The sequence below is a fragment of the Battus philenor genome, unplaced genomic scaffold (assembly GCF_028537555.1).
Source record: "Battus philenor isolate CCGP_79_NKW_IND1 unplaced genomic scaffold, ilBatPhil1.0.hap1 SCAF_10, whole genome shotgun sequence".
NCBI lineage: Eukaryota > Metazoa > Arthropoda > Insecta > Lepidoptera > Papilionidae > Battus > Battus philenor.
Genome location: NW_027181662.1, coordinates 14465283 through 14489510, shown reverse-complemented (window position 1 = coordinate 14489510; position 24228 = coordinate 14465283). Strand labels below are relative to the sequence as shown.

General features: G+C 33.0%; 1 protein-coding gene across 1 annotated transcript; it reads left to right on the top strand.

The window, feature by feature from the left end:
* Positions 1-3026: 3026 nt before the first annotated feature.
* LOC137924994 (synaptic vesicle glycoprotein 2B-like) lies at positions 3027-23735 on the top strand. The gene is made up of 10 exons (XM_068768425.1): positions 3027-3103; positions 5175-5333; positions 7128-7290; positions 11941-12062; positions 12767-13011; positions 15923-16068; positions 19371-19536; positions 21140-21423; positions 22538-22665; positions 23646-23735. The coding sequence occupies exons 1-10, from the start codon at positions 3040-3042 to the stop codon at positions 23717-23719; spliced, it is 1551 nt and encodes a 516-aa protein (XP_068624526.1). The 5' UTR covers positions 3027-3039; the 3' UTR covers positions 23720-23735.
* Positions 23736-24228: the final 493 nt, after the last annotated feature.

Sequence of the window (24228 nt, the reverse complement as noted above, 5' to 3'; positions counted from 1 at the left end):
TAGTGTATAAAAGATATTATTACTACAAGAAATCACTTATATATGGCATCTTATCGAGCTCCCATATCCATTATACGAAAGCTTAAATTGATTTATATTTATTTCAAAATAGGTTCATCTTGCATAATTTTCACGACATACACTAATTATCCTAACTAATTGAGAATATTTATAAATTAATTAAAATGTAGCATATATTCAGGACTGTCCTATTAATTCCAAAATCGATTGTTACATCGATTTTGGAACACAAAAACATAAATAGATTCTCATCTTTTTTGTAACATTTTTAAAGGAATTTTGAATTTATAACTTTTGCGTGTTTGTAATGATAATATTTAGTTGCATTATTCACTTTTATTGTATTAGTATGTTTTTCCACAATTTTAATGGCATTTTTGCAGGTGACAGTCTCTTTACTATTACATATATTAACACAGTAGTCATGAGTACTATTTTTACATGAAAGCAATATTTGTTTTTTTTTTTAACAGTACTGTATCTTTGTAAAGATCGCAAACACAGATTTTGAGTTTAAAAATCATAAATCATGCGTATATCTTCATAAATTCATTAATTATAACCAGTTAAATACTATTTTAGTCAATTATTTTAAAAAGTACAGTAAACTTCGTTGAGTTTACACCGTTTTAGTGATAAAACAATTATGGCATATTTTCACCGAGTTTTTTAATGAATCATAAAAGTAGTTTTACCTTTAAAATAAAGCTGCTTATACACTATCGATAAAAATTTACGAAGATAATTAGGTTGAATATTTTAAATAGCAGAAATAAATTAATACAGATTAAAAATAGTTGCAATTTATCTATGGAGGAAAACGTCTAGACTTGAAATTTGAAAGGGAAGACCTTTCGCAGAGAAGAGCTCATTTAAGAACGGATTTTTCACTCGTAAAGAGGTTTCGTAACGGGAATTCACTAAAAAATTGACTTTTTTAAACTAAAAGCTTGATTAGGTATAAAATATGGCATAATTTTTTTTCTTACGTGTTAAGAATTACCAAGAATGTTTTTTATGATAATACACCTGCGAACTGCTCGTAGGGAGCGGAGAGGCAGCTAGTTTTAAATATAAATATATACACGATAAAACTGAATAAACCCAATTACTTCAATAAATAAATATATGTTGTCTTTGTGGACATCGACAAAGTCAGACGACACCGGTAAATTCACAGGAAGTCATCGTGTCGTACTTATGGAGGACTATGCGGTGATGAAAACACGTCATTATAGTCATGTTGGTAGTAGCAAAAGGTGATGAACAAATTTAAATTCTAACTAGCCTATATATAAAATACTTAACTTAGTAAAGTCAATGAAAATCTCGATTTTTTTCATTGTTCTTATCTACATGCCTGATCACCTTATCACCGGTTGTCCTGTATTAGGCGCGATAAGATTTGATTGCCAGTTTCGGTTGCAAGAATGAATAGAGAAGAGTAACATCGCCATGCTGATAGAAGACGAAAAATGACGTCATCTTCTTAGAGTACTTCAAAGAGTACTAGTTACATAATTAAAAAAATAAGTCCTAGTACGATAAGAGTAGAATGAGATACAAATTATAAGACTGGAATATAAAACTAAAAAGAATAAAACCGGAAGAATGTAAGGTAAAAGCTAGAATAAAGAAAAGAAAATATCAAAAGAGAACGAAGAATCAAAAGTGGTATTCTGGAGATGAAGGCAAAGTGAGGAAGGTGATGTCAAAAAGGAAAATAAAGCATGGAAAGAAAAGATAGACTATGTGAGGAATAAAAGAAAGAAATTGGGACGATATCGTGAAGTTCAAAAAGTGAGTATGAAAATAAAATTACTAAGGGAAAAACTTGTTAAGAAAAGTAATGTCCCTGTGTGCTCAAAACAAGGGATGTACATGTAAAAAAATAAGCAAAAAATTAAACCAGATAGAAATGTCCCACTCTGTGTTTGGCACTAATCGATGTAACATTACTCCTGAGGATGCCCCGTGGAGGGGTGAAACACGTGTTGAATTGATTTAACGGTGGTAGCTGTGTAATTCGCATTGTTTGCGGCATGCGCATTTATCGGCGGGTTGGCGGGCGGTGCACTTTATTGCAAGACTACGACTGCATGTGAGGAAGTAGCTATATATTGGTCCTTTTCCTACTTAAATAGAAATGTGAAAGTTCATTTTGGATTTTTAAGCTCAGCGTTTACACATCCTGAATAGATGATCTTGTCATCGGAAGACGGCTGTATGCAGGCTGTTTTCCACCGACCTTATTCCAAATATGTTTGGGAACCCATGTCCAGAAGTAAAAGTTCTACGGCTGGCACAATGATGATAATGGTAAAAGAAAATATATTGCTTCAATAACTGTTATATGTGTTGTACTGTGTATAAATAAATAAGAACATTGCTGATTACTTTTTTGTTTATATATATTTTTTTGTAATTCAAGAGTATGAATTGTGTTTATATCTTTTATAATTACATAAATGTTTATATTAGTTACAGCTTTTATACTGAACAATGTAACATAATACAGTATATTGCTTAGTCAAAAGTAACATCTCAGCCGGATGTTCACAGATGGACATATTTCATTCCTGTAGATTTCTAATAAGAGGCATACTTTCAGCAATGAACGTACTATAAATATAAGGATCCAGCGGATATCTGTTCCTCACGCTATGTTGCCACTAAAACTTGTAAATCCGCTGGGATATGACGGGTAATTTCTTCGGTAAGAGTATCCTTGTTCCTGATTTAATTTCTTCTCAAAGAACTAGAACTTCGAAGTACTAGATCATGTTCCTGTGCATTCAGACATCATTAACACACTGTTTAATGAATATGTAGTAAATAATTAATGAATTAAAAATAAGTTTCTATTCATTCATTTTATCTTTTTCGTTTTCGTAGTTTCCACTCGACGTTTTTACCGCTCAGTGTGCGTCATGCCTACCGTGACTTTGAAATTGCTACGTTCAGCTTTATTCAGTGTTATTGCGTACATTGGTCGTGCGGTCGTTTTATATTTACACGATGGCGAGTGACAGCGACAAGACCGGAGACCAGCTGCCCTTTGACGAAGCTTTGGAGAAGACCGGTATTAATATTTCGAAGACCATATTTGTGATTATGTGGTGTTTACGATATTATTGTTATTGACCAACGCAAATTGGTCTTTGTGATTAAGACATTGAGATGTTGTTTTGTAATAATGATAATGACTTTGTAAATGGGTCAAATATGTTGTTTTATGAGGTTTGAGCCTTTAGTCTTTATAATAATCTATAATTGGATTTCAAAATAGAATCAAAAGGTTTTCAAAATTAAAACAACACAAGTCTCTTATTAAACTAGTAATTTCTCTATCTAAAGTTTAAATTAAAACGCTTATTCCAAAAACTCACCACGTAAGTTTCAAAAGAAATTTTATCAGAGTCAAAAGACTCGACGTATAGATTCAATCAAAATAACTTTATTACTTGATGTTATTAAAATTCTGCTGTTATAGACTTTGTAGTGTCAAAAGTTTATTGACCTGTTTGCACTATAATAGAATATTTATTATTTATTTAGATTTTACACCAATATCCGATTACCCTGTTATAATTATTTTGTTAATTTATTTTGAAGGTAAATCACGTAAAAATAAAATATTAGGGGGACCGGAAAGTAATGTCGCTTTCTTAATTTAAATTCACACGACTACATTTTTAACGAGTTTTATTTATAATCAACAATATGTTTACATTCGTTATCAACAACCTTTTGCCATCTAATATACAAAATCAATGCCGGAGCGGTAAAAATCAAACGATTTTTTTGTTTTTTGCACATAATATATAAGTCTTTGTCATATAGGCACCAATAAATATTATATTAGTAAAATATTTCAAACGGATATAGACACGTGGATAATTAATATATATCTAATATATAAAATTCTCGGGTCACGGTGTTCGAACTTGAACTCCTCCGAAAGGGCTCGACCGATTTTTACCAAATTTTATATGCGTATTTAGTAGGTCCGAGAATCGGCTAATATCTATTTTTCATACCCCTAAAAGATAAGGGTTGTTCACCCTTAAAAATTTTTTTTATTTTTTTGACGAAATTTTTTGTTTTTATTTTTTTATGATACAACATACAAAAAATACATACAACCCTAAATTTTCACCCCTCTACGATCAACCCTTATTTTTAAAAATATTTTTGAAAATTGAAAATATTTTTTTTGCAAAACAACGTTAGCGGGATCAGCTAGTATTGTATATAAAACTGTAGATGTATTAAAAATTAAAATCTTCTGTAACAATAATTCGTTATATGTTATATATATGTTAACAATAATGCCTCATTAACATATTTCGGAATAATTAACAGCCTTTTGTTTTCCGTCGCCCGTTGAAAATCACTCGTTAGGCCGCCTGTTTCAATATCTATTATGAAAGAGAAATTTAATGTGCGCATAACAAGTCTTAATTAATTTCATAAACTCGAAGACAGATAATAATAAAAAAATATGCAAAAAATTAAATATTAAAAAATTAAAATATGTAATGTAATTTTTATTGTGGGTTATCACTACCGATTTATGGAACATCCTGTACATTGTTCGTTTGTAAATATTAATCAGTACCATTTAATAGTTTATAAAGACACAAATTATTAAAAACCATCATAATGGTAGCCGGAAGACTCCCTCTTGGGTCTTGCTCGATCCACATCCAGCGACTTCTGAAGATCTACCTATTTCGTTGGTTTACCAAGTGAAGGGCCTACCCATGACGTGGTCGTGGTAGCAACACCAGAACCTTTCATCTTCAGCGACCATCGGTTGCGACTCTTCGAGTTACGTCAATGACTTTACTTCTTTAGTGGATTTCTGATTCTTCTCTATAACTCTGTGAGTGAACTAGAGTCTTCCAGGTCCACCGTAAACGATCACGTCTCAGATCCTGCGATACAAAAACCCACGTCTTCAGTTATCGCGGTTATTTAAATGAGTATATGTTTCGCAACGAAACGTCTTTTATTTATTAGAAACACTAGTTTACAGTGACCACATTAAAGCATACTTTTGAACACCTTTCGTGGCTAGGTCAACGGATAATAATTATTCATTATTCATGAATGTTTTAAGTATGTGATTAATTATTTAAATTTGACAGGTAATGGAATCTACAACGTGCTTCTCTCAGCGACCTGCGCGTTGTCGCTCCTGGCGATAGGCGCGGACTTGTTCGGTTTTAGCTTGGTGGTTACAGCAGCTTGCGACCTGGAGCTGACAGTGGCGCAGAAGGGAATACTTACATCTGCACCATTCATTGGTCAGTATTTTATTTTCATTCATTCACTTAAAAACAATAACGAATCTTAATTCGCAGCAGATAGATACAGATGCCTGTAGAACTCGACATTTAGTCATCTATTTATTTAATCATAATTCTTCTATGATGTTATTATATATCTTAATAATTCTTTTTGTTAATAGATCCAAATTTAAAATAAATACATTTAAAAAAACCTTTTAGTTAAACGGCTTTTTGATACCCATATTGTGGTGGTTGTGGAAAAATATGTACCTAGTCCGCCATATTGGAACGGCGTCCATCTTGAATTTTAAATTTTGATATAATCATCGTGTTTTACTAGTGTAGCCCTTTCATTTGATACCCATATTGAGGGGGTTAAGGAAAAATATGTAATCCGTCATTTTGTATCGGCGGCCATCTTAGATTTATAATGTTATTGATTTTATTATATTGTATTGTCATCTAAATTAAATGTGTGTATTTTTTAATTTCAGATCAATCTAACAACGGGAAGGTGCTTAAATTTCAATTTTTAATTTTGATCCAAATAAATTCCGTACGGGTCGAACTAAATAAAACCGTTTAAAAAGAAACTAGAATAAAATTTAGCTTCTCTCTAATCACAAATCAAATCTAGTTCTATTAGTTTAAACAAACTATATGAGGGGAAAAAGTATTTTCACATATATTCTTCAACTTGTAATAATATATCTTTGCACTCTTTGCATCCAGCTGGTTTTGATGACATTAAAAAGGTTACGTTTTAAAAAAGAAACAATATAGTATTATAAAATTTTGTTTATATATTTATTATTCATTTGTTTATCTTGTTGTCAAAACGTTTGGATTTGGTGAATAAAACCGATAAATTATATAATTTTACTTTAAAAAGAAGATTACATAGCACCTAGCAAAAAAGTGTTTAAGTTTATTAACCTAATGCACTGTCAGTAAAACTAGAAATATTGATGTCAATAATTAACCAATTAAAACCACAAAAAAAATTTTTTTTTTTATCACAAGCTCCTAAATTTCAACATCAACAGCATCATGACACTTCTTACAAGATGGCGATAAGTCATCGAACAAAATGGCAACCATATGAAATAGTTAAATGTTAACAAAGTTTAAAAAAATCCCGAAATTTCGTATAAAATACGCCAAATGTCACATTGACGTAATTGTTTTTTAATTTATTAGCTCGCGTATCCGAAATGTCTGAATCCGACAGCGACCATCAATAATGGTATATATGCATAGTAATCTCTGCTCTATGTATTATATAATAGTCTTATTTTATTTATTTATTACACTTTTTTGTACACCGTAATTAAAAATAGAAGAGAAAATAGAAACTACCAGACAACCTTTGGATGGAGTTGAGAGACATGAAGGAGAAGGCAGTTTAGGGTGTGTTACATACAAATAGATACATATATACAAACATACCAACACAAATATATATATTTACATATATATATATATATATATATATATATACACATAGTTAATTTAATAATATATAAAGAATACTTACATATACATATATACACACCCACACACACATATATATATATACAGATTTACGAGAGAAAGGTACATATATACGAATAATTAAGAGATAATATTTTAGAGGCGAAAGAAGTGCTGTTTTATCATCTTTTTAAATGCTGACAGCGATTTAGTGCATCTAGTTGGATCTGGTAGCACATTCCATAACTTGACAGGCGAAAGCAGTAAAAGACTTCTCCAGTCTTAGTTCTTTATGATGCAACGGATTATATTGTACATATGACATTTTGCTTCCAGGTATACTTCTCGTCTCTTACGTCTGGGGTTACGTTTCGGACACCAAGGGGCGAAGATTTACACTTCTACTGTCTCTTACCTTCGGCTTCATCCTGTCCAGTATTTGCAGCTTGTCCACGGGCTGGATCTCTTTAGGGATCCTCAAGTTTCTCTCAGTTTGTTTGTAAGTATTATTATCAAAAACAGAGAAGCAACTTCGAATCAACAATGCTGAAAACATTGATAGATATATAGATATCTATGACTGGATATATTATATCATAATCGTCAATATCTCATAGATACAAGCGTAACTTTGCGGAAGTCCATCCTAAGTAAGAAAGGTACTAATATATAGCTACTTCCGCTATGCAGCAGTAGTCGTGCGCCCGCCAGTCCGCTGATAAATGCGCGTGCGGTAAATAATGCGAAACACAACTACCACCGTTAATTCACTCAAGACGTGTTTCACCCCGGAGCATGCTCAGGAGTAATGTTACACCGACCAGTGCCAAACACCGATGGACTCGGTGTTGTGTAATTTCCATCCACTTTATTGGTTTAAATTGACGTGATTTGTATGATTAATGATATCTGCGCAATTTTTACATTTTTTTTCCTTCCGTGAGAATCTTCACGATGCCTTAATGTAAACACGAAGTAACATATTACTCAAATTGTTAAAAGGTTTTCGTTACTAACACATATGATAGTTCTCTTTTATTTGTAAATATAATTTTCGAAGGCAAAAACCATTATAGTTAAGGTTTTGATTAGTTTATAATCGAACTCCTGTTTATGTTATTTCTTTAGCGGTCTAAAGAAGACAGAGTCAATCAAATACAATAATAAAAAAATACTTTAAAAATCATAACAAAATCACTAAAGATGTGTCTGCAAGACGGAACACTTTAGCAATTAATGACCAACCTCACAATTTAAACGATAAAAACAAAACCATTGTCCTTAGACATTATGCTAGTATATTGACTTACGCAACATTAAGACCTGTTCACACGTGCAATGATTTAACAATTATAAATAAATCACAGATAATAGTTCATTTCTTGTCCGATCGCTAAATGTGTAGACGTTTTTAAATTGCCAGTTACCAGTACAAAAGATGGTACTTATATAAATGTATAAAAACTAGGATTTTGTATTTCAAAATCTAGAACGTTAATCTAGGCAAGCTGTGAGATATTAAGATAGAAGCAAAATTTTTACATACAATATAAATTGATTGTAACATTTTCTCTAGTATCTTTACTGCTTTCTCTCTAAATTACGTTAATTTTTCAAGTTTTTGATTTAAAAATACTCCAACTTTTCATCAAAGAGTGTAGTGGAAAAAATTTTATCGGGAGGAATATTTAAATTTTTATTTGTCTAAGTTAGATTAATTAGAAAACTTTGCCACACCTTTTATACTTTTTAATTGTGATACTAGCAAAAACCTATTGAATTTAATAATGAGAGATAGAGACAATTTATAACAAATTCGAAGTTTTGATGATTTGCTAGAGTTACTGCTTGCAAATAGTTCTGACATTTTCAAATTAAGTAACGTAGATATTTGAGTTATAAAAATATTTATTGAAATGTTATATAATTAGTAATATTTGCTAATCTGTGTGAAGAGGCCCTTATCGCACATCGTTTACTTTCATTAAACTTATTAAAGGCAGCATCAGACGCGAACGATGTCTTCTTATTCTTCCTTCTTTTAATCAATCATACGTAATACATATTTATATTAAAAACAAAGACGGGTCCGTTTTTAAACGGTTTTATTTAGTTCGACCTGTACGGAATTTGTTTATTTATTTGGGTCTAAATTAGAAAATGAAATTTAAGCACCTTCCCGTTGTCAGATTGATCTGAAATTTGGTACACACATTTAATTTAGATGACAATACAATATAATAAAATCTATAATATTATAAATCTAAGATGGCCGCCGATACAAAATGGCGGATTACATATTTTTCCTTAACCCCCTCAATATGGGCATTAAATGAAAGGGCTATTGGCTGGGCTAAGGGCTAACATAATATAAATATATAAACCATAGTCTTTGATCCCTGTTTAGTAATGTTTTTATTTGTTTTTTTTCATTGTTTGATCATAAATCATTATACGTTCTCATTGAGATAGTTATAAGGTAACAACTGTAACTAATTTTATATTTCTAAGCTTCCAAGTTTGTACTTTCTTACTGCCTTTTGTTACTGTTTATCTCCAATAAAGTAAATAAATAAATAAATAATCGTTTGACGTCCACTTCTGGATTAAGGTTCTATTATAGATTTATATAGTACCGGGTCGAAGTGACCAGCACCAATCTACCTTATGAGTGGACATCATCTATCTGCGCTGTTTGACAAAATATGTATACACATGTAATAATTTTTAACAATCAAGTTATTTTACGACGCGATCATATACATGTATAAATTAATATATATAATTAAAGATGTTCATCTCTACTTGCAATTTTATTACAACAATTAATTGCGAAGCGTAAATGTCACATCAACGACCACACGTGGCATATAAACATGTTACATAACTTCCACATATGATAAATATTTACCATTTGACAAAATTACTATTATTAATATATTTAAATTATTTTATATGTTTAATGCTATCGGTAAGCGAAATAATACGTCCAGTTTAATGATTTCTTCTAAAACGAAAATAGTTAATAAATATATTTATGCTTAATTATTTTAGTCGTATTAGTCGTTCACTTATATATATATATAAATATATATATCCCCTGAAGACCAGTTGGAAGAATAATACACCCAATTTCTTTCAACAATCTTTACAAAGTCATCGAACATGCGTGCCGAGATTTCCTCACGAGGGGTCAAAGCTGTCCATGGAACAACAGACACCCTCAGGCTGTATAACAGTGTCCGTGCGGTGGTAGCAATATCATGCCACACACGTGCGTGTATTGCACGGACGAGACTCAAGATGCGATCGCAAGGTTCATCGATATGACGAATACGGCAACCGCCGCACAGATACTGGCGCACAACCTGATGCCAATATGGAGTAGGGATGAGGTAGTGGTCGCATGAAATGTAATTTTAAAAACTGGACATTGTAAGGGCGTCGTTAAAATAGATGCGTAGATGTAATAAATACATTTAAAAAACTTTTAAATTAAACGGTTTTTTGATACCCATATTGTGGTGGTTGCGGAAAATTATGTACCTAGTCCGCCATATTGGAACGGCGTCCATCTTGAATTTTAAATTATGACATAATCATCGTGTTTTACTAATGTAGCCCTTTCATTTGATACCCATATTGAGGAGGTTAAGGAAAAATATGAAATACGCCATTTTGTATCGGCGGCCATCTTAGATTTATAATGTTATTGATTTTATTATATTATATTGTCATCTAAATTAAATGTGTGTACCAAATCTCAGATCGATCTGACAACAGGAAGGTGCTTAAATTTCAATTTCTAATTTTGATCCAAATAAATTCCGTACGGGTCGAACTAAATAAAACCGTTTAAAAACAAAGGCACGTACGCTAATATCTGTGGAATATATTGTAGATCCTAATTAACAAAAAACTCCATTCGAGCGGCCTGCCTAATGCCACTACAAACTTAAAATATATATATAAATGTATGTTAGTTTTCACATATGTATATACATATATACATATAAGAATATAATAGCCATTCTAACAGATTTTATATAGTCAAAAGAACACGCCAAACGCAGTATAATATAAAAACAAAATGAAAAAGTAATTAAATTTTTTCAGAGTTTATTTTTTTTTAAATAATCTCTTTGTATAATTATAAACAATTTTTCTTTACACTGTACGTACGTATATTGCTAGAATATAATTATATTTTGATTGTGACGTTTTACATTAAACGTGTGACATCTAACTTTTTTCTCGCAATTTTTTTTTTTACATAAGAACTCTTTACTTAAATTAACGAAAATTTAAAAAAAAACGTTTTCTGACTTCATTAATCCTTTCACGATATTTGCCCTTAACAGTACAACACCAAGAGTGTTTTTATTTGTGAATGGATTTATTTTAAATTTAGATTGATATACCGATCCTATTAGAAATATATGAAGGCATATGTCCAGCGGTGGGTGTCGGAATTATGATGATAATAATTAGAAATAAACCTAACCTAACTTTATAATAAGACCATGATTATCATATCAACCGTTGACGCCCCCTGCAAGGTATTTTATATACCTCCCCCAAAAATTACCAAGACGACCGATCTTAACATAATGGTGCTATGTCGGATCCTACTGTACATTAGTTATATATAAGATATATATATATATATATATATATATATATATATATATATATATATATATATATATATATATATATATATATATATATATATAAGACACTCGAAATAAGTCAGTTTTATTCTTTAGTCTACATTTATCACAGATTTTTATTTATATTTATGTTATAAATCTGACGTTAGAGCCATTGAATATTTATGAATGGATTCCAATAAATAAATGTTTTCTTATACAATTATTACCTTATGTTCTTTTTCCGTTTTCCTTTCTGCCGGTGTCTCGGAAAAAACCAAGAATTAAAAGTAAAATTTTCAACAATTCGCATCGGAATTAAACATAGAGATGAGAATACAGAAATATCTGGCATAAATATAACATTACAAATACACAATTTTCAAATTTTTTTTTCAAAAAAAAATTAATATACAACCTTAGTAGGTTGTTTCCTTGCTTGATTGTATTTATAAATAATTCAAATGTAAAATATTAAAAAGGTGATGTAATTTCAGCTCCTGTGCAGCAAATTCCGTGTCGTATACGCTGGTGGGAGAGTCGTGTGTTCGGAGAGTAAGAAACAAATATATGGTGATGATGACCTGCTTCATTCTCCTATCACCTGCCTTCGCTTCTAGTGAGTATTATCGTCACCTACAGCATACATATGTGGACTTTATCTGATGATACATGATCATGGAAGTTAATTACTGATAAGTAAGTTCCCTAGATGAAGACTGTGATATTTCAATTATATATACTTTATACTGATTGTTAAGAGAAGATATAACAATTAGTAAAGGAGATATATCGAAGAAGTAACTGTTAAGATAATAAGTTGTCGGAAGTTCTGGATGGACACAGCTTTCAACCAATCCTTTTTGAAATTTGGAAATAAGTTCATAAATTTATCAGAACTTCAGCTGCAGAGCTTTCACTGCTAGACATATACCTTCTCCACTGATTTCCAAGAGGATCTAATTGAAGCTTGCATCCAGTATCTTGCGTTAACTTTAACCAGGTCGTCTCTCCTGCTACTGACTTGATAGATTGAGCCTGGAGGTTCGTTCTACAAACTTAAATTCTCAGCAAAACGGCGACCTGTTCTGCGTTCTATGTGCCTGTCACTTCGTGTTAATATTCTCTGGTTCGTCTACCTATCTAGCCATTTTTAAAATCTAGAAAGAGTTATTTAGCATACGGGACACTGGACTTTCAAGGTGGTTACAGGTGATACTATCAATCCTTCCTCTCGTGTACTCCTTGTCCATCACTATAACGTAGAAAATTAACGTGAATGAACTAAGGTTGATTTATAAATTGTATTTATTATACTTACAGTTCTGACTTACCCAATACTGAAGCTTGATTTCGAAGCGCCGATATCATGGCTGGGCATTGTCTTCAGCCCTTGGCGGCTGCTCAACGTGGTGCTGGCTGTGCCGTCTGGTCTCGGCGCCATCGCGGTGTACTTCTTCCACGAGTCGCCCAAGTTCCTCGCCAACTGCGGGAAGAAGGATGAGGCTCTTGAAGTGATGAGATCGATTTACGCCATCAACCATAACACTACAGAGGATGAGTTTAGGGTGAGAAACAGTATCTTTATCTATTTTTAAAAGTAGTTCACGATTTTAAGTGAACTGTAGTACTGCGTATTGCAATAGGCTTTTACAATTAACCTTTACACATTGAGACAACACGATGTTCCCATTATAGTACAAGGCCTTTAATTTGGCCCGTCGTTAAACAGAGCGAGATAGTTGACAAGGTTCGGTTTCGTTAAAAGAGACAACGCTCTACAAAACCCAATGCAGCTGATTGCCGAAAATTTTACTTTTTTGCCAGACGTGCCAAATCAAATGCCTGGTACTAAAGACTAAGACAATTTTAATATATAAAATACCTTAAAAGTCTTATTATATTAATGATGTCGCTTGATTATTTTGATTTCATTTAGGCTATATCTGATAAAGTGTACATGTATAAATCTATATTGTTAAACTTTATTAAAAGATGTGTTGTTGTGGAGTTTCTTTCTGTTTCTTCTACACAACTATAACACCTCGCGAAGCAGAGTAGAGTTAAAATAAAATAGATAAAAAAATTACGTTGACGTTCAATAAGATTTCTGTTAAAAGTTCCAATGTTGAATAAACTAATTTTATCTTTAACAAATAATGGTTCGGTGATATCTGTGTAAGAAAAGGACCAATATTTAGCCACTTCCGCACATGCAGTGGTAGTCTGGCTAGAGTGACTTTTCACTCTGTGTTTGGCACTAATCGGTGTAACATAAAACTCCTGAAAATGCTCCGTGGAGGGGTGAAACACGTGTTGAGTGGTTCAACGTTGGCAGTTGTGTTATTCGCATTGTTTGCCGCAAACGCATTTATCAGCGGGCTGGCGGGCGGTGCACTTTGTTGCACGAGTATCACTGAATGTGCGGAAGTGGCTAAATATTGGCTCTTTTCTTACTCAGGATGGACTTCCGCAATAAAAAAAAAACGCCTGATTTCATTAAATAAAATCTGTGCAGTACTGTTTTGTAGCAAAGATATACTCTAGGTTTGTATTCTACATTGTTGTTCTTGCTATGTAAGACTGCAAGTCTTGAATATAAGTCTATTTTTTCTTCTAAGCTCTATCTGAGAGAGACTGCTCTTAGAGAGAGCGTACAGGTATTCTGCGGATTGATAGAAGATAAATACCTTTTAGATTTTTTATAATATTGTAACCTAGTACTTTTCATGACATATACTTTCATATTTTTTCTTCGTATTATTGAAACAAATTTTGATTCTGCCAGAAATATACTTGAGGAAGTATAAGCTACCTCTGTTCGTGTTATAATAAATAATAAGTTACATTTGCTACAAGTTTAGTTTGTTAATATACCTTATTACTCGCTAAAACAAAAATACACCAATACCTCACTTTGCGTCGTGGTGACGTTCCAAAAAAACACGACGCAAATTGAAACGAAGCAAAGTGAATTAAGATTTTCTATAGCAAACTATGTAAAAATCGAAGGTAGGTTCCAGGGTTACGAAAATACAACCATTTAAAAAGAAAATTGAACAAAGTAAACATTTAAAAAACAAAAATAATATGACTGCCAATAAACAAATTGAAATAATATTTACATTTTTTTTGTAACCAGAAACAACACCTTAAAATTTATATAAATTTATTATTCTCTTTTTAAAAAAGCACAACACACTACATTACAACACACTACGTAATTAAAACTGAACTCTAAAATTAGCAAAACCAAGTGAAAATAAAACTGTATTCAAATTGAGGTGTTTTTAGTTAGAAAGGGAATCCCCGAGTTTTGATGGCATGGTGCAATTAGAAACAAAAGTGTAGCCATCTTTAAGAAAAAAAAAAATTTTAAAATAAAATTAAAGACTCGAACCCAAAACAACGCAACCTCGAAAATCTAACGACGCACAGTGAAAATTAGTACTAATTAAGCAGCGACGCAACTTCTAAAAAACGCAAAACGAAACGACGCAAAGCGAGGTATTGGTGTATATATACATAAGTGATTAATAGTAAAGAAAAATGTACAATGGGTGGTCTTATCATACAAGACAATTACTTACAACCTTTGTATGACAGTAGAAGTATAAATATAGGGTATTTAACGTGAACATAAAGACGTGTACATACATATATAAACATAGACATATATATAGCATATATACTTTTTTTTATGGCCCCCGCTATTGGGGGCCTCTCGTACCCCTAACTTTTTGGGATCAAGGACTTAATAATTTTTTTTAGTCTTTTCTTTATTTATCACTCTCTTTCACGCGTCACAATATATTTCATTCTTTACTTTTGTCCTTCACAATGTCTTTCGTTTTGTTCTTTTATACCTTCTTTCTTTCCTCGCCTTTCTTCCATCATCTTCTTACTCGAAGGTGGCTAGGTACATTTTATTTATTTTTATTGCATATATTCTTCTTCTTGAAGTGCCTCTCCAACTAGTGGAGGTTGGCTATCAGCTTCCTGCTCTCTTCCTTATTTTTGGTTCTGCGTAATAGCTCAGCAGCGCTGGCGATTCCGGTCCACTCTCTAATGTTACGAAGCCACGACTTCTTTCTCCTACCAACCTTCCTTTTACCAGCGACCTTTCCCATCATGATAAGTTAAAGGAGATTGTATCGTTGGTGTCGAAGAACGTGTCCCAAGTAAGCGATTTTCCTTAGTTTTACCGTGAGCATTAGTGCGCGTATATGGCCGATTCGTTTCAGAACTTCGACGTTGGTCACCTTCTGAGTCCAGCTTATGGACAGCATGCGTCTATATGTCCACATTTCGAAAGCCTCTATACGCTTACGAAGGTCTTCCTTTATTTATATTTAATATTGCATTTATACTTATATTTAATACGGTACAATATATAAATAAGAAGGTTAGCTATTATTATATATAATGAAAAATTATAAATAAGAAGGTTATCTATTAATATACATCTCTCGATTTCAGGTTAGTGCCTTCACGATAACAGAGAATGCGAAAAAGGAGAAGTCTCTCTTTCGGGCGATGTACGAGCAAAGCGCCCCACTTTTCCGGCATCCATATTTGTGGAGGACTTTGCAACTCTACTTCATCGTATCCGTTGTGTTTATAACGTAAGTATGCGTAAATTACGTTTATTGAATGCATGTTAAGCCCGTAACTTAGTACCTTAAAAACGTATTTACACATCAATAGTTCATGTAAACAGTGACGTCACAGAGGAGTAAATTAAAGTACAAATTACATTTAATAAAGAATATAAAAATCATTTAAGTGTTACAGTTACGATTGTAACTAACACAGCCAAGAGGATTTGAAACAGAAGTGGCGGTATGAGGTCACTTGAGCGTAGAACATTTGACCGTCTGGATAATACACACACACACATATACATACATACATATATATATATATATATATATATAAATATAAATATATATATATATATATATAAGTGTGTGTGTGTGAGAGAGAGAGAGAGTGTGTATCCATTAGACATCTGTTTTTAACCAACCTGTATAATTATTACCCCATCTATAATTTCGCATGTAATATTTGTTGGCGTTGTACCGTATATAAAGTTTGCATTAAAACCTTTTTGATAAATTTAAATCGAAAACAATATGAAATGAGCACACCAAATGGCGAAGCAAAACATGGAATTATAAGAACTTAGCGACAAACAATTTTTGGCTGTCACTTGACATATATAGCTATGTAATACAATGATCAAAATGTATGATGAATTTGTTTATAAAATGTAAATTATTTGTTTATTCTTCTAAATCGATTTCATCCTCTTCGAAGCGATCCCTTTCCGATAAAACGCAATTTCGCCAACGCTTTTTCGATCCCCGAAATAGCCGAAATATCCTTTTTCCGGTATAGCCTTAAAAACCTTCTGCGATTCGGTTTTTTACCTCCTTTATCGAGTCAGAACGGCGTTCTCGCATTGAAGATTTTTTTGAATAGCCATAAGTCGCATGGAGCCAAATCATGTAAAAGTTCGGAACGATATGAGTCGAATTTTTGGCAAAAAAAGTCGCGAAGAACCAATGCAGCATGACATCTACCAATTGAGACCTGATGCGTTTGAGACATATAACATCTTTCAAAATGATTTTGGCTGAGCCAAATGAAATTTCGGCTTTTAATAAACAGACGCTTGGCAAATATTATATACAGTCCTACCAACCTAGGAAAATAAATACCCGTCTTTCTGTCGGGAAGTTTTAAATGGCAATTGCACCTCAATTTTAGATTACAGTAATATATCGAAATCGCTTAAGAAACCACGTAAGATTATCTATAATGTGTTCATGAATTTACATAGATGTTATGTAATAAATTCAATTACGAATAATAACTGCAATCCATAAGTTGTGGTGTTGAATTAATGCAAATCTATGCGTAATAACTTTGTAGATACAATATTGATGTTACATCGTAAAGTATAAAATAAGTACATTTTACATATATATTTAAATCCACATAAAAGGAAAAGGAAATTTATATCCTTTTTAATTACCTTTGCTCCTACGTGTGTGATGCATTCACCAAAAACTTTTTTTTGATTTTCCAAGAATTAATTATATGTACAAAAGAGTGTATTTTATTGAAATATCAAGTCTAAAAAGGAATATACTGTAACAATACGATCGCAGAAATTATTCAAGAAGCTTCCATTGCATGATTTAAAATAATAGCCAGAGAACTTTTGTAATGGGGCGTAGGGGGATAATTTCCATGTTTATTAAATATGTTATATTATATTATTGATAACAGTAATAACTTGTGAAAGAAACTTGGAAAGAGTTTCTTACACTGTTCTTACGTTTGAGATATTTCACTCGAACAGATGGTAGAGTTTTTATAAAATAATTTTTGAATTTGAATACCGAATGATGATATGTTTCATCACAGTGTTTCCCAACGTGAGAACAATGCCCCACCGGTTGGCAATTCTAAAATCTAAAATATACTCAACACGAGTTCAACCCCATTTGATTTAATATGTTACATTGTAATGAAGAATTGCTTGTTTGAAATGGCATTGGGTCGAGCACATCGCACGTGCAACCGATGGTCGTTGGGGCTGGAAGGTTTTCGAGTGACAACCACGACCCAGTAGTCGCAGAGTGGGTAAGCACCCACTGGTGGACCGACGTCATAGTCGAAGTCGCAGTCAGTAGCTGAATACGAGCAGAGCAGGACTCGTGGCTATATTTGGAGGAGGCCTATACCTTTTTTTTATGAGGCCTCCGCTATTGGGACCTCTCCTTCCACCCCTATTTTGTTGGGAACAGGATTTTTTATTTCTTAACAATTTTTTCACATGAATTTTTTATTTTCGTCCTCGTCTTTCATAGTTCATAATATCTTATTTTCTTCCTTCTATCATTCCATAATTCCATCTCAATCATTCCATTCCTTTCATCCTATACCTTACAGGCTTCCATCGGCTGAAAGAAAAAGAAGAAAATATGCTACATAGGGAGGTGTAATAATTTTAGAAAGACCGGGGTAATATATACATAAAAGGTTGAAAAAGAGAGAGACGTTATTTCTTAGCATTCCATGGATTTACCGTGCGTTTTCCAGATCTATCGTGTTGTAGGGAAAGAGGCGGGTTACGGTACTCGGGGCTGATAATTCGCGTTAAAGCTAAAAGGAATTACAATGCATTGGTCTACACCTTCATCGACCAAACTTCTCTACCTACCTGACCAAATAGATAACTATCCGATTAATGTTGCTTTAGATGTTATTCAAGGCAAATGATTTGTGGTACACTTCCATTCATTCAGTCATGCCAGGCAATAATCGCCCATTGCATGGTATAACCTTCCTCCAAAGATCAAACGATGACTGTCTTGGACTGCCCGTATCCAGTGTTTTTCCACAACCTTGATTACGTCGTTGGTCTACCTAAGGTAGACCGTATCTACGCCACGTTTACCTTTCGGCTCCACAAGCCATCGGCTGCAAGAGGGATGTGTCATATCCACTGCCATTTCATACAAGCAATTCTTCGAGCTACCTCAGTGACTTCTGATCCTTAGTATCCTATCCATATATATGATCTATAGATCCTGTATCCTTAGTTCTCTTTAACTCGTTCACTGCGGCTTGAGGCCGATTCAGCCTCATGGTAGACTTTGCACTGGTGCGGCGCGTAAAACTCGTGTTTTCTCTCTAGTGCGGCGGCTGTTTACACTCAACCGAAACATGAGGCAGAAAAGGCCTCAACCGCACTACTAGGAAGTTCAGCTTGAGGCTGATTCGACCTCAGCCGCACCAGCTGAAAGTTCTTCAAAATTGGGCCCGCAGTGAACGTGTTAAAGGAGCCTAAATACTTCAGCAGGTTACATAAATATGTCCCAATTTTAAAAACACTTTACCGTATTTTTTTCAGAAATAACAGCTTCCTCATCTGGCTACCACACATCCTGAACCTTATAAGGATATCGATGCAGACTAGTTCCGCTGCGGGCAATATATGCGATCTCATATCTGATATACCTACACCTTTGAACAGTACCATGAACGGAACTGACGATAACATTGGATACAGTAAAGTCGTAAGTTTTTCTCTCTGTCTAAAACCAAGGTTCACAAAGCCTTCACTTCCGTTAACTCAAAAGCCAACAGAGATTCATCACTAGATTCTAGTAAAGACAAATGTACCTGATTTTAGTATTTTTCTAATTTTACACGACAAGTAGAACATTTACATCATGAAAAACTTGTAAAATTGGTGTTAAAAGATTGACTACCTATTTTCTTGCCACGTTTTTGATAGAATCAATACTTGAAACATGGCAGAAGTATATATAAACACATGTTAAAATATTAGTTGTATTAATGTCTTGACTTTTCTTGTTCATACGTACTTCCGCAAAGAGATGTCATTTACTTTGTATCTGTGATCATAAGCGGAAATTTCTCAGGACTTATGCAAGATTTATACAAAATTTTCAATGTTTATTGAGGAAAATATATTATTCGAATCTATATTATTCTGCATGTTGATCACTTCTATTTGAAAGTGTTCGAAAAAGGTGAAAAGTCGCGTGTTGTTCATAATTGATTACTAAAATTAAAATTTTAGTCTGGTCGATGAAAGTTTTTCTATGCACCAAATTGATAACATGAATAGATGCATATAAATAGGATGTATTTACACCATAGTGTATTAAAATGATTGGAATGCAAAGTAGCAATATTATATTATCATACGTAATATTTGATATCATAATAAGTTTTACATTACTATTTTGAAATGTAAGACATTACATCTTGCCTATGCTATAATTAATAAGGGTTATAGGTGTGTATTAACACTAGAAGTTAAGCTAGAATTGTAACAGTTTGTTCTATTTATTCTATTTTCTTTTTTATTCTCTTAACTTAATTCTCATATAAGTGTAAAGTATTTTATATGCTAAAAGATCTCTACTACTGTATAAGAGAGTATAGTAAAACTGATCATAAAAACCAGTCTGAGTTTGTTGTAGGCTTTAACTTGAAAGATAAATCTGATTCTGGTTTTCTAAAATTGGGTTCATATGTTTTTTCTTATCATGTGTACAAGTGGTAATTGTAATAAATGCTCCAATATAGATAATATGAATAGATGATTTTAAAAAATTAACTTGAGTTCGAAGGATATGATTTTAATTCGTCAAAATAAATCACTAAATTTTATGATGCGCTCCAAGATGCCAAATATAGGGAGAAAAGGACTAATATTTAGCCACTTCCGCACATGCAGTGGTAGTCGTGCAACAAAGTGCACCGCCCGCCACAGACCCTGTGTTTGGCACTAATCGGTGTAACATAACACCTGAAGATGTCCCGTGGAGGGGTGAAACACGTGTTGAGTAAATTGGCGGTGGCGGCTGTGTAATTCGCATTGTTTGCCGCATACGCATTTATCAGCGGGCTGGCGGGCGGTGCACTTTATTGCACGACTACCACTGCATGTGCGGAAGTGGCTAAATATTGGTCCTTTTCTTACTTAGGATGGACTTCCGCAAGGTAACGCCTGATTCCATTAAATACCAAATAAAGGAATCGGCGCGGAGCGTAATGAAGTCAAAAATGATTTCGAGTCCAGAAGATTCTGCCTCTCAGTAAAGACAACAAAAGGAGGATAATATAAAACCTTTTTTCTCATTTTAGACTCCAGAGACATGCGTCGGAACTATTGAAGATAACGTCATCATCACGCTGATGTTATCACAAACGGTGTTTGCGTTCCTGAATTTCATGATATCCTACCTACCAAATCACAGACGGAAAATGATGATATGTATCTTATGCTTATCAGCATTGAGTGGATTTTTGGTTAGCCTCACACCAGAACCTATATCAAGCGTCGTTCTATTCATGGTGTTCACATCCACTTGCCTTGGTATGGGCATCCTGGCATCTTACTTCGTGGACCTATATCCAACGTCTTATAGGTGAGTTACTTATCACACTAAAGGTAGGAATTTCTTGCACTGTGTGATATAGCTATTAGGAAGATGTACATTAGCTATTTTATAGATATAACATTGAATTTGAGCTATATAACTATTAGACAAGGGCACATTAGCTATTAGCTGGAGATATTATTGACTTTCACGTATAAAGCTATTAACTATATATACATTAGCTATTAGCGAGAGATACCACTGAGTTTCACGTGTATAACTTTTAGCCAGATGGACATTCGCTTTTAACTATAGATACTATTAAGTTGGACGTATATAGCTATTAGTCAGAGGTACATTAGCTATTAGCTAGCGACACCACTGAGATTCATGTATATAACTTTTAGCCAGATGGACATTCGCTTTTAGCTATAGATACTATTGAGTTTGATGTATATAGTTATTGGCCAGATGTACATTAGTCATTAGCATGAAATACTATTCAGTTAGATGTACATAGCTATAAACCATATGTACATTAGCTATTAGCGGGAGATACCACTGGTTTCACGTATATAACTTTTAGCCAGATGGACATTCGCTTTTAGCTATAGATACTATTAAGTTGGAAGTATATAGCTATTAGCCAGATGTACATTAGTCATTTGCAAGAAATAATATTTAGTTACATGTACATAGCTATAAACCATATGTACATTAGCTATAAGCGGGAGATACCACTGAGTTTCACGTATATAACTATTAGCCAGATGGGCATTCGCAGTTAACTATAGATACTATTAAGTTGGACGGATATAGCTATTAGCTAGATGTATATTAGCCACTGGAAAGAAATACTATTCATTTTGATGTAGATAGCTATCAGCTGGAGATATTATTGACTTTGCCCTATTTTGCTATTAGCCAGATGTTTATTCTCGTATGTATTAACTAGAGATACTATTGCGTTTGACATATATAGCTATTAGCTAAATGTATATAACTTAATAGCTTCAGATGCTATTATGTTGTATATATATTAGTTACTTCCTAGAATTAAGTATATATTTCATCAAGCATATATTTTCCTTGATGTAAAACTATATTTACGGATAATGTTTGAATAAACTTTTAAAGAAAACATCCGTCGTGTTACTTTCAGAGGCATGGTGTCGTGTTTGAGCATCATGGTGGGGAGGAGTAGCTCGTTCGTGGGCATCAACCTGGTTGGGAATGTCATATTCCAGCACTGTCAAGTCACCTTTAACGTTTGGTCTGTGCTTGTGTTATGTGAGTATCAATTATGTAAACAAACAGCTGTTGTACTAAAGAAGTAATTGTATATTTCGTTATTATTTTGCATCAGGCGAGACAGAGGATAAATGCGTGGCCTATAGTCGACGGCAATACTAGTCAGTATTGCCGTTTGAGTTTTCAGCTTCTCTTTGTTTAAGACGATATAGATATAAAGGTCCAGCTCTTCACGGGGCACGGAGGGTTCTCTGAGTACCTTCACCGGTTTAACCCTTAGTAGCCTGATTTACGAAAGTGATTTTTTTTATATTACTGTGTTTGCTTGAGGGTCTAGATGAAGGGAAAAAAAGATATTTTTTTTAATTTCGTTGGAAATAATATTATACAATAATAAAATACGTACAGCCAGCCTATAAGAAAAACTAATAGTAATGTGAACATTCGGTTTAAAAGATTGGTATCGAAATTGAAACTCTAAACTATTAAGGGTTAAGCTAAAAGAGGATCCCTCGTGCTTTCTGTGAACCGGGCGTGGACCAAACCGTGGTCCACCTGGTATCCCACTGTCCCGCATTCGGTGGACTCCTGGTCGACTCCGAATGCCGTTTGGGCGTAAAAATGAGGGGCCTCTATGCTAGAAGATGTGAAAAGTAGGGAATCGTTTCTCAGTTTTTGTAAAGTAATAGTTAAACATGTTACAAAAAATAAACAAATAAAACAGTGTAACAGAGTAAGCAGAAAACTGTAATAAAAATGTGAAATAATATAAACCAAATTGTAAAAAAGAGAATTAAGAAGGTTTACTGTCTGTCCTCGCAAAATGTTTACTACCAGAAATTATTTTTATTGTCGTATTATAACAGAAAAAGTAAATTAACATATTTCAGATATAGGTGAAAAAGACCCACTACTTTTTGATGAGAAATTAGCTGTATATTCACGTCTCAGCGCTTTTAGTTTAATCAAACACTCTCTATATAATTATATGTAAATGTTTGCCTTTTTCTCTGTTCCAGCTAGTGCAATAGCAGCGTGGTTCTTACCACCAGACAACCCAATAGAGCTAGCGGAAAAACCTACAAAAGTATGATCAACCCCGTCAATTATCTGTGATTTATTAATAGTATTAAATAAGTTGATTTTAAAATAAAATGCCTTTTATTAATATGCTATTTTAGAAACAATAGTATAAATAATATTATTATACACAAAATATAACCAGTATTTTTAAATAATTATTCTTATATCATACCAGTAAGTTAAACAAAAATTTAGAAGCACAGATAATAAATATAATTTGGAATTATTAAAATTTCTCAATTCAAAAAGGGCGTAGTTTATTGGAGTATATTTTTAATTCTAGCATAAAATTGAACTTTGTGTGTTTTATTACAGTTCAGTATGTCACAAACAATGTTTTTTTTTTAAATAAATGTGGGTAATAATCATTTTATAGGTAGACTATACCACAGAGAAAAAATAACTCGCTGTCTTTTAATAAAAATGGGTGTATAATAATTAAACACACTGAATAAATTAACACATATATATTTATAAAAGCTTATAAAATATTACGTCTTACCATAATCACAGTTACAG